Raw genomic sequence first — 12,199 nt, 5'->3', positions numbered from 1 at the left:
CATCAAATGCACCAATCATTTGATAATTTGACAATTTATTTCTTTTCATAAATTTGTACTATGAATACGGGGGAGAGAATAATAAATATCTTAAAATTAAGAAAAAAAAAATTATTTTTTAAATTTAGAGAATCAAATCTTATTAATATTTGATTATTTTTTATTCTGAGTGTTTTTTTTTTCTTTTTTCTCTAATTTTATTCTTTTCTTTAGTAATTTCAACACCAGGATTAGTTTTGTGTTGATTTTTGTTTGATTTGTTTCTGGGTTTGCTGGTTTGACTGTTAGCTGGTTGCTGATATTGTATAAGTTTCTTGCTGCCTCTGTGCTAGCTGCTTTATTTGTTTGCCAGCTCCTTGTGGGGTCCTAGTGAGACTTTTCTTTTGGTCTATTCTTTGTTTTTCAGTTCATTTGCAACCAAAAATGAAAGCGAAATTTGACACTTTTTTCAAATACTGATAATTTTCTCATAATATTTTCATATTGACATTTTTGACACTTTCAAAGACTTCGAGGTGAAGCTTTTGAGCCTTGGCTAGCAGGCTAGATAGAAGGAAGAAACTGTATGCAGGTCTGGCTTGCATCCCTCTATGGCCTGGATTGGAAAATATTGATCAAATGAAGACCCCTGATGTCAAGAGTGAGTTTATATAAACAAATGATTGGAAAGAGGGCCTCTTTCTCTTCTCTTGAACACCAAAGATATAAGATAGAGCTATAAGTCATTCTATGGTACCAAAAAGTTACTTCTTTTAATACTGCATTATCTCTTCGAGACTCACCCAATGGTGCGCTCCGCTCTTCCTAAAGGCCCTCAAGTCCTCCTTCCAAAATGCCTTTTTACTTAATTTTCGTCTAGGTGCTATTTTGTATGAAGTTCTATTTGCTTGTATCTAAGGTGGTATTTGTTTTTTTGACTTTTTGCTGAAAGCAATTTGTTTTCAGAATTTAGGTTATTTGTTTTTCTACTTTTTCATGACTTATTATAAACTTTTTACTAAATAGAAAAAGCCAAAATATGTGGCTTTTTCTAAATAGAAAAAATAACATATTGGTTTTTCTTTACTTTTTAATACTTAATAGAAATAAAATACTACAAAAACAAACAATATAATATTTAACACTATTAAGTATTAAGGTTCTATTTAGAATTAAGTAAAAAAACAAACACCACCTAAGCAAATTTTTTTCTTTGTAACTTAATTTATTTATTTGTATCTTTATTCAACGACTTGAATTTAGTTACCCGTATCTATGACTCAAGAGGCATTTCTTATCCTCCATTGTTGATATTTTGGTGCTTCTTCATCTTCTTTGGCTTTACATGATTTTATGTACACTTTGGTTTTAAAGAAATTGAAATCCAATGCTTAGAAATTTGAAGACCATACAAAGGTTTGGGTACAAAATGAAAGACTCAAGTTGACAATAGACTAGTGGGTTGTAATGTTCTTTTTGTCTATTAGAGTGGTCAAATCAGTAACTTTTCTAAAACAAATATATGGGAATATGACTCTTGTTAAACTACCGGTTTCACTTGAAAGGTTTGCAGAGATGAAACATTAATATAGATAGATTTTGAAATATTACAGATCAACAAATAGGAAAACTATAACCTACACAGAGAGACCTAAAGTTGAGACTTAACCAGACTTAAACCAGAGCTACTACTGCAAGTCATACAATGGTTGTTTGCTTAAATCACTGTCCATGAGTCCTAATTTTAACTAATTAGCCTTTCGCGAACTTGGATCATTAGCACTGGTGAAGGAAAGTTTACGAAGTTGTCTCAAATTTTCAAGAACAACACATCTATAAAGAAAATATATCATTGATCAGCAAAACTATTCTATATAGGGGGAAATATTGAATGACATCAAGTTGGGTTAGCTGAGCATCAGATTTAAGCTAATGAATAGAACTACAAAATTTCCTAACTTAGGTACGTACCAAATAATGTCAATTCAACTACAAAAATTGGAATTAGCCAAGCCCATAATATGTATCATGTTCTAATAACCCTTACATGCTGTCCCCCATAGAGATGGTATCAAGCACAAATGCATAAGCAACAGTAACTGCAGACAAATCACACATTAACCAGAACTTTCATACCATCCAAGCATACAAAACTTAGCAAACACAAGCTGAGTTCAAAATTAATTACAGGTGTTTCACCAGTTCAGGACTAATAGCTTCTAGGTTATCACTCTTTAGCTTATCCCATGAATATGAAGCACAATCACTTCCTTCTTGTTCTCCAGTTTAGCCCAGTTTCCACGCGATGCACTGAGAATATAAAAGCGAGGGTAGCCAGAAGATCAAAGCAAGAGCGAAAATTGCAACCAGAAATCCAGACGCAATCCATGCGCTCCCAGTGCATGTTAACTTCCCTAACCTTATCTGAACGACATCTATCAATGACAACGTTAGGAAGACACAGCCGGCAATAGTACCTACTGCAGCTGTTACCAACATCAGGCGCCTGGTCATTAGTAGAAAATTGGAGTTGTTCTTATTCTTAATGATATAGAGGTGAAGCTTCAGTGTCTTGGCTAGCAGGGTGGACAGAAGGAAGAAACTGAATGATAAAACTTCAAATATCACCAGCCTCTTTGCAATCCCCGTATCCGGCTTACATTCCTCTCTGGACTCGAGGGTTTCAGTTGTATTGGAAAAGGATAATCCGATGAAGACTGCTGATGTGAAGAGCGTGTTTATGTTGATAATGTCGTCTAATCCTTCCTTGTAAATGCTTAGCATTGTAGTACTTGATAATGCCCTTGAACACACGCAGAGTAACAGGTGAAGAAGATCAGTGCCTAATAAAGCTCCGAGATATGTCAGAAGAAAAACAAAGGAGAGAGAAGAGAGACATACTTATCCTCCGTGACTGACATTCTGATGCTTCTTCTGCTTCTTCTTCTTCTTCTTCTTCTTCTTCTATTGCTTCAGTGTAAGGTGTGTGCAGCAGCCGGTCCTGGATTATAAAGAGATTTAAGTCCAATGTCCACCACATATATAGTCTTGTAATAATATTAAACCAACCTCGTGGATATAGTTGTCTTGGACAGAGATGTTTCTGGCATATATGCATTCAGTTCAAATTAATGGTGACATCCAGCGAGAGTATTTTGTAAAATTCTTAAAGGACACTGTAAAGGTTTGGGAGATAAGGGAAGGGTGAAGTTGGTAAAGTCATTATGAAGAGAACAATTAGGGAGTGGGTGAAGTTGGTAAAGTGATTATGAAGTGTACCGTTTCGGGTTTATTATCCTAAAAGCGCTTTTAGGACATAATATGTCTGTCCATAAAAGTTTTATCAAAAGCACTTTTACAAGAATCAATCAATATTTGAATATAAATTAAAAAATTGTTTTTGATAGTCATACACAATATAACTAATTAGTGAACTGCAAGCACTTGTTGGTTTTACTGTAACGAAGTTATTGCAATTCAGCTATAAGTTAGGTGGGAATTAATGGGGAAGTTCCAGTTATTAAGTGTCTGCAATTCAGCTGCGAGTTAGATAGGCATGTGGGAAGTCATAGCTGCAAGTCCTAAGAGAAAATGATAACCATCAAGAATCCCAGCAACAAACTCTCACCAGATAAGCTCCTAGAGTGTTTAACAGTTGAGAGGTTTCAACTGTTGACTGTTAGTTTAGAAGTTGTTAGCATTGGAATTCACTTGTATAAATACATAAAGAATCAATAACAGAATATGAAAGTTTTTCTTTCTAACTGCACGGTAGAGAATATTTTCATGGTCTCAAAGCCTACCCTCGAAGTATGTTGAAAAGTAAGAAAATGCCTAAAGAAATTTGAGTTGAAGCTATTGATTGTGTGATTTACTTGTCAAATCATTCTCCTAATCAAAGTGTGTAGAATAAAACACCACAACAAGCTTGGAATAGAAGAAAGATAAGTATTTTATGTCTGTAAGTATTGGAAGAATTTTATATGCTCATGTTTCATATCAAAAGTGATCAATATTCCATTCTAAAATATATCGAAACCTTGGGTAGCAAGAAATGTGGGATCTTATATTAATGGCAACTTCTATTTGGTGCAAAAGAATGTTAAGAAGTAGTGTGCCTTACTCGAGCCAATTAGGATTAGAAGGTTAAGATAAGGTTTCTTCATGGATAGTAGGTATAACGAGATCATTTTTTATAGTCTAGATCATGATATCTATTCGATCCGTGATCTATTAAGCGATTCTTTCTTTGTTGTGATAGAGTTGACAAACTAAGCACCATCCAAATCATTGGTACCCGTGAACAAAGTACACACAAAGACATTTGAAACTCATTTCAAGGGTGGATTGATTTAAAAACAATGGAAATATCATCATTAGTAGAAATATTAAGTTTAATGAAGAAGATGCATGAGATTGGGGTGCTCAACAAGACAATCATGATACTCCTCCCTTCTATGAAGAAAAATAATAAATAAGAGAAACCTTACAAGAGATCCCTACTGCACCTTCATCATCACCTCCTTCAACTCTTAAAGTTCCAATAACATCATCTTTATTAGAAAGTTTAAGCAAGTTTAAGCAAAAGGACACCATGTTTTAGAAGTTCACAAGAAATTTATGAAGCAATAGAAAATCAAAATGATTTAACCCTCGCTTTTTTGTCTTTTTGTAAATTGTGAATAAATAGATTTTGAAAAAACATTATAAGATAAAACAAAAAAGATGCTATGGATAAGGAAATAAAAGCAATAAGGACGAACAACAAATGAAAATTAAACTCTTCCAAAATGGAAAAAAAACAATTGGAGTAAGATATCCACACAAGATAAAGAGAATGCAAAAAGAGACGTAGAAAACAAAACAAGACTAGTGGCTAAGGAGTACAAGCAATAAGTTAATGACTCTAATAAGACATTTGCATTTGTTGTTCATTTAGAAGCTACAAGACTAATAATAATCGCTGTGGTAGCTCAAAACAATTAAAGAATTTTTCAAATGGATGTAAGACCTGGTTTTTTTTAATAAGCGTCTTGAAGAAGAAGGTCATGTGGAGCAACCCATGGGTTATGTGGTTTAAGGACATGGAGAAAAGGTTCTAAAATTGGAAAAAGCTTTGTATGGACCATACAGGCACCTAGATCATGGAATAGTAATATTGACAAATATTTCAAGAGAATAATTTCCTAAATGCCCTCATGAACACACTCTCTACATATGAATGATAAGAGAGATTTATTACTTATTTATATGTATATGATTTGATCTTTACTAGAAATGAACTACCATGTTTGATGAGTTTAAAAAAGCAATGACTAGAGAGTTTGAGATGGTTGACATTTATCTCTTGTCATATTATTTTGGCATAGAAATCAAACAAAGTAAAATAAGGTATTTTTATTTCTCCATAAGGCTATGCAAAAGAAATTTTGAAGAAGTATAATATGAATATGTACAATTCGGTAAACATACAAAGAAAAAGTGAAGTTAAGTAGTTAACACATGAAAAGTGAGAAAAAGTGGATTTAATATAATGTAAAAATTTAGTTGGAAGTCTACTCTACTTGACTTGTGTAAGGCCGAACATTCTTTTTAGAGTTAGACTTGTTATATATAGAAACACGAATAATGACTTACATGAAGGGCATCAAATGAGTTCTTCATCACATCAAATTAAGGTAACTTAATTATGGTTTATATTACTCAACTTCCAACAATTTTAGGCTTTTTGGATTTAAAGATGGTGATTAGGCTGAATACATAGATTATCAAAAGAGCACCAATAACTTTGTGTCTTTTATGGGAGATATTGTATTCACTTAGAGGGTGTTTGTTTTTTTGGTTTTTTACTGAAATCTATTTGTTTTCAGAATTTAAGTTGTTTGTTTTTCTATTTTTTCATGACTTATTATAAACTTTTTACTGAATAGAAAAAACCAAAATATGTAGCTTTTTCTAAATAAAAAAAAAAATATATTGGTTTTTCTTTACTTTTTAATACTTAATAAAAATAAAATACTATAAAAACAAACAATTTAATATTTAATACTATTAAGTATTAAAATTCTATTTAGAATTAAGTAAAAAAACAAACACCACCTTAGACTTTAAAAAAATAACCAATAACTGTGACATTTTCAACCTGTGAAACAAAATTTGTTTTGACAACATCATGTATATGTTATGTAGTTTGATTCAAAAATTTGTTGAAGAAGCTTAATTTATACCAGATGAGCCAGCAAATATCTATGTTTATGATGAATTAATGATTGAATTATCAAAATATACTTTTCCATTATTGAAACAAGTACGTATGTCAATATAATATATCATTTTACTAGAGAGTCCATTATAAATGGAAGTGTAATTAAAATTTGTAATCTTCACAATCAAATTATTGATATTTTTATAAAGTTTCTCCCGTTTAAAGATTTTAGAAGATTAAGGATATTACTTAGAGTTACAAATCAACTTCGAAGGGCATGTTAGGAAGTAAACTTAATTTTAGGAAGTTTTTAAAAGTTAAAATTTAATTTGTTTTTTTTAAAAAGTTAATTAGAATATTTTCATTTAAAGCAATTGATTTAGAGTTCATTTCGAATTGATTCTAAGAAGTGTTTTTAACCTAAAAAGTGTTTTTGAAAAAAAAAGAAAAAGAAAATTAAGTATTTGACAAAATTTAGGAAACACTTTTAAAAATATAAAAAATCACTTGTAATATTTTTTTTTGAAAAACACTTAGAATGCTTTTGACAATGATTCTAAAAAATGTTTTTAACATTTCTATTTTGATCTTTCAAGTATTAGAAAAATTATAAATAATTCCTAAAAATATTTTGTAAGAAAATACTTCAACTAAAAATACTTCTAATAGAAACATCGTTGAACACATTCTTAATTTTTATATGTAAGTAGTTGAATAATACAAAATGTTTTTATATTTTTGTTGTTGTTAGGAGTTTCAATTTTGTTAGGTGAATATTAATAAATGAGAGGTTGTGTAATAGTTAAATAAGAGGGCTGTAAGATAATAAGTTTTTCTTAAATTTTTTCAATTATTATCTTTCTTTACATAATTGTTTGTGTGTGTTTTACGCCCATTAATCCAACAGGAATACTTATACAAATAGTAGAAAATTATTTTAAAAAAATAAAGAAATTAAAAACTTTTAAAAAATAGAGGTATTAAAAATATTTTTTTTACTACCTTAAATTTAAGAGCTTTGAAAACATTTTAAAAAATATAAGGTAAGTCACCCTCTTTGTATAGGAGTAGTGTCCATATTTTATATGGGAGTAACTATATATAGGTTTATTTTACAACTTTTTCAAAAATAATTTTAATTTATTTTTAGAAACAAGATAAAACTTAGGACTCAAATATGAAATATAGTTTTTTTGGTTTATTTTCTTTCAAGGCATTTTGCACTTTTGTCTATAACTAACCCCCCCACACACACATAATATTTAAAAAAAAAACCTAAAACATCTCAAATTTATTCTAAAAACATTATATTAAAAAATATATGTTTTTGTAATACACTCTCAAAAACTTATTTTCAATTAATATTTACCAAAAATGTTTTTCAAGTTAAAACAAAAAAGTTTTTTTAAAAAACATTTTTAATTAAACATGTCTCATTATTATTATTATTATTATTATTAGTAATAGTAATAGTAGTAGTAGATAGAAAACATCCATTGTATCCAAATAACAACAATTTTGTTTACTTTTGAAACATGAAAGACACTAAATATTTCTTTGGCTCATGGTTTGACAATTAGGTTTGACTGATAGCTGGCGGCTGATATAAATCAAGTTTTTCTCGGCGTTGTTACTGCCTTCTTTGTTAGCTACGCTACTCGGCGGCCTTTTTTTTGGATGCATTTTTTGTTTTCCAATTCATTTGGTCCATTTACAACAAAAAAACAAGAGTATTATGGTTGGTTTTAAAGAATTTGAGGAAAGGAAAAAGAAAAGAAAAGAAAAAGAATCCAGAGGAAAGAAAAACAACAATAATCTCCATTGTTTTGTTGTCAATGAAAAACAAAATGGAAAAAAATAAAATTATTAATGAAGAATGTATTTTCTCTCAACTTTCGCCCCTCTTCCAAAGCATTTTCCATTCTCTTTTTAGATTTTTTTTTTCTTAATATTTCTCACAAATCAAACATAGTTGAAAAAGACACAAAACAAAACAAAAGCCAATGTTGTTGTAGTCATTCTTAATGATTTGTAGGGTCAAGATGTAGTTGTTTCACCAGCACGCAGGATAAAATTAAAGGAAGAAATTAATTAATTGAGATTTTGTTTGAATATATTTTCTATTTTTTTGTCTTTAAAATTACTTTTAAAATTTTAACATTTGAGATTGTAAATTTTTTAACTCTTCACATTTTTAAATAGTTTTTAAAAGTTATTATTATTATTTTTGTAATAGGTATTAAAAAATTCTTACATTTTACAATGGAGGTTTTACTGTGGACCCCGTATTTCGGCTCATGCGCTTCCACTCGATGGCGAACTCGATTTTTATTTGAAAAAAATGATTTATTGATTATTTTTTTTTAGAAAAATGATTTGGAATTGCCACTTATTTTTATTTTATTTTTAAAGGGTAAACAAAATAAGAAAGAAAACTATAAGTATGACTCCTTATTCCGAAAAAAGTGGTCTGTGAAAAAAAAAAAAAAAAAAAAAAAAAAAAAAAGATGACACGTGGTCCAAAGGTGGCTTGCAAACCATGCAAGATGGGGTCCAGGGGTGCAACTGTGTTGAGCTGTATTAATAGGAAAAGTCTTTGACAGACAAATCCCATTATTTTTTTGAAGACCCGATATCAAGAGAACATTATTGCTTCCACGTGCTTCAGAAAACTCATTTCTGGTGCACTAAGATGAGGTGCCTTGAAGACTTCAAATGTGACCTCGATTTCATTTCCCACGTGGAGCTGAGTGGATTCCATTAAGATCAACTTTCTCAGGCTGTCGGCAGTCCTTCGTGTCCGATTGGAAACCCTGGCTCCTCAAGCCTTCCAATCTGCCTATTCATCCAACAAGGGAGAGGGGTCATCCTCATCTTTCATAGTAGGGATTTTCTCAGTTATCAATTTGCATTATTCTGACACTGGTTTGGGTTCCTGGGGCCAAACAATTTCTTCATTCTCATGGACTTTATCAACCACTTCTGTCCATTTTAGGTCAGAGAGATCAACATCATAAGTCTTGCACCTAATCTTCCCATGTCTCTTGGGGAGAGGGTAAGACCTCTTCTTGCCACGTCATCAAGGAACAACACCTCCTGGGAGTGTAAGACGGATATTCAATTCAACGCATAATAAACCCGCACAAGCAGTTTTGCAACACAATTGACAGAGATTGTAGAAAGCAAAATCTGCTTTGAGTCTGATGTAACCGTTTCTAGTGATTCAAGAGGGAATCTTGTTGCATACTCATGAACTCTAAGAACTGAGCAAGCATGTCGCCATCCAATATCTTAGATATTCCAGCTTTTCTTACTGAGTTTTCATGGCTTCGAAACTCACTGTGATCATTTCTGAGAATAGGAGCAGTTGGTTGGTGAAATAGTTGGTGGAATTGACATACATTTTCCGGCGACTGTGACAGGTCATTGTAGGGACCCCTCCCTCTGGGAAACACGTGGCACGCACCTCACAGTGACACGTGGCACACATCATCATCCAAACCACCACCATCCGGATTCCCCTAAAGATATGCGTGAGGCAGTTCTCCCATTCGGACCGCCTCAAGGAAAGGCAAATGACGTTTCAACTTCTCCTATCCAAGGAAGAGCAAACGTCGCTGGCAAAACACAGACATCCGGACAACCTTCATGATGCATCCGCTCCACAATGCATCCGGGCAATTAGTACGTACCACCCGGACATAATCGTCCGGATCATCAATTAAAGTAAAGCGAGTCTTACACGCTATCACGACAATCAGCCATGGCCCACGTCCCATCATCTGCAGAGTGAAAGGACGGGTCGAAGTGACAACTAGTCACTTCCCACGATTATTCTACATACTCACTTCCTACGATATCTAGACAGCAGCATCACCTACCACGGTTTCTGACAGTCGCCAGTAGGGTGGTGATGGCCATACTGCCTCCGAATGTCATCATGACAAACATAAAATATCTCCTCGCCATTAATGAGAGGAACAGTACCCCTGAAGCTGTATATATATATATGCCTTCACATGAAGAAGGGATATCCCCTGGTAACCTCTTGAGACCTAGTAAAAGGCCAACTGATTTATATCTCTCTCTTACCATGGCTAACAAAACCATCGGAGGGTGTGTCCGGATGCCTTTTGCAGGTACAACCGTTGAATCAAGAACCCTTTGTGTGTTGAGAATCGCGTGTCCATCCATCTAGCAGCAACGTGGACCACAGGATACGCGAGGCGACAACATTGGCGCCGTCTGTGGGAAAACTTTACTTTTTATTTTGATTCAGTCACTAGCGAAGATGGCCACACCTTCCCAAAGTCAATCATCTGGTAGAGGGGAGGAAGATAATCTCGAATGGCGTCAGGCCATCGAAAAAAGACAGTTGGCGAGCGAAAAACAGCTAAGAACTCTCCTCCAGGAGACGGAGAGGTTAAGGGAAGAAAACGCTGTGTTACGCGTTCAAGCCTCAACGTTAGGTCCTCCTTGTCGTCAGCGTTCAAGAGGCCAGGTGGCAAACTCAAGGCCAGAGCCAGAATCAATATATCCTGGGTCAATAGGAACTGTCCCAGGAGCATACAACGCAAGGCCCCATGAGCCACATACACCTATGCCTTGAGCTCCCCGTGAAGAAAGCTCAGATTCCACTCATTTTTCAGCAAAAAGACAACGTGATAGAAAATCACAGTTGTCAAGTTCTATGCGCGCAAGACTAGGCCCACAAGAGCCTAGGAGATCAAGGCCACCAGCAGCCACAACCCGGGCGCCACGCCCTGATTCGATGATCGCTCCCATGGTACAGAACGTACCTCCGTATCGTGACCCCATGGTCACTCCAGCGATGCGGAACGTTCACTCACACCTAGCGGGACGACCAGCTGGGAGAAACCTCCCAAACGAGCCACCCATTGGCTCCATCAGCAAAAGGCTGGATGACATGCTCTCCATGCCCTTTTGCTCTCATATCACCCATTACGAGCCCCCAAGGGGATTCCTCGTACCAAAGTTTTCCACATACGATGGGACCAACGATCCCTTCGATCACATCATGCACTATCGACAACTTATGACGCTCGATATTGGCAACGATGCATTGCTATGCAAAGTATTTCCCGCCAGCCTTCAAGGGCAGGCCCTCTCATGGTTTCATCGCCTACCTCCTAACTCTGTTAGCAATTTCAGGGACCTCTTTGAAGCCTTCGTGGGACAGTACTTATGCTCTGCTCGACACAAGCAGAATATCAGCACCCTCCAGAATATAAAAATGAGAGACAACGAGTCCTTGAGGGAATTTGTGAAACGATTTGGCCAAGCCGTACTTCAAATAGAGGCTTGTAGCATGGATGCTGTCCTACAGATCTTCAAGAGAAGCATCTGTCCAGGCACTCCATTTTTCGAATCGCTGGCCAAAAAGCCCCCTACAACGATGGACGATTTGTTCAGGCGTGCTAACAAATATTCAATGCTCGAAGATGACGTATGTGCAGCCACTCAGTAAGTTTTGGTTGCCGGACGGGCTTCTAGAGACGACGCGGACAGACATGCCAAACCTCCGGACCGGCCAAAACCAGTTGACCGGAAGCAGGACGGGCCGAGTCGTCCGAATAGGCCGCCCATCACACCCCTATCCGTATCATACGAAAAACTTCTCCCAATGATCCAAGGGTTGTCCGACTTCAGGTGGCCTAGACCCCTCGAAACGGACCCATCCATGAGAGACCGCAACAAGAAATGCGCCTTCCACAAAGACCATGGTCATACAACAGAGACATGTCGGTCCCTCCAGTATCTAGTTGAAAGGCTCATCAAAGCAGGACATTTAAAACAGTACCTCCGCTCAGATACTGGAGGAAGGGACGCATCTCAACATCATAACTCTGGGGCCCCGAGGGCCCCAGTCGCCCCCAAGGCTGTCATAAACTATATCAACGGGGGCCCATCTGACAAGGAATACGATTCCAGGCGGAAAAGACAGAAATTGCTGCGAGCCGCGTCAATACGCGAACGCATTAATTCCATCCGGCC

General features: G+C 35.2%; 1 protein-coding gene across 1 annotated transcript; it reads right to left on the bottom strand.

Annotated features, from left to right (window-relative positions):
* Positions 1 to 2,079: 2,079 nt before the first annotated feature.
* LOC100246222 (uncharacterized) lies at positions 2,080 to 2,980 on the bottom strand. Its single transcript, XM_002263528.5, has 2 exons — positions 2,881 to 2,980; positions 2,080 to 2,782 (listed from the first exon to the last, which is right to left on the bottom strand). Exons 1-2 carry the CDS (start codon positions 2,898 to 2,900, stop codon positions 2,266 to 2,268), a joined length of 537 nt encoding a protein of 178 aa, XP_002263564.1. The 5' UTR covers positions 2,901 to 2,980; the 3' UTR covers positions 2,080 to 2,265.
* Between the last annotated feature and the right edge of the window lie 9,219 nt (positions 2,981 to 12,199).

This window comes from Vitis vinifera, chromosome 9 (assembly GCF_030704535.1).
Source record: "Vitis vinifera cultivar Pinot Noir 40024 chromosome 9, ASM3070453v1".
NCBI lineage: Eukaryota > Viridiplantae > Streptophyta > Magnoliopsida > Vitales > Vitaceae > Vitis > Vitis vinifera.
Note: the sequence above shows the minus strand (reverse complement) of the source record. Positions and strands in the feature narration are given on the sequence as shown.

Excerpts from the sequence above, each read along its gene's own strand:
- LOC100246222 (XM_002263528.5), bottom strand. The coding sequence starts at position 2,900 with ATGTCAGTCACGGAGGATAA. Across the intron at positions 2,783-2,880 it reads ATGTCAGTCACGGAGGATAA|GGCATTATCAAGTACTACAA; the intron begins GTATGTCTCTCT and ends CGTGTGTTCAAG.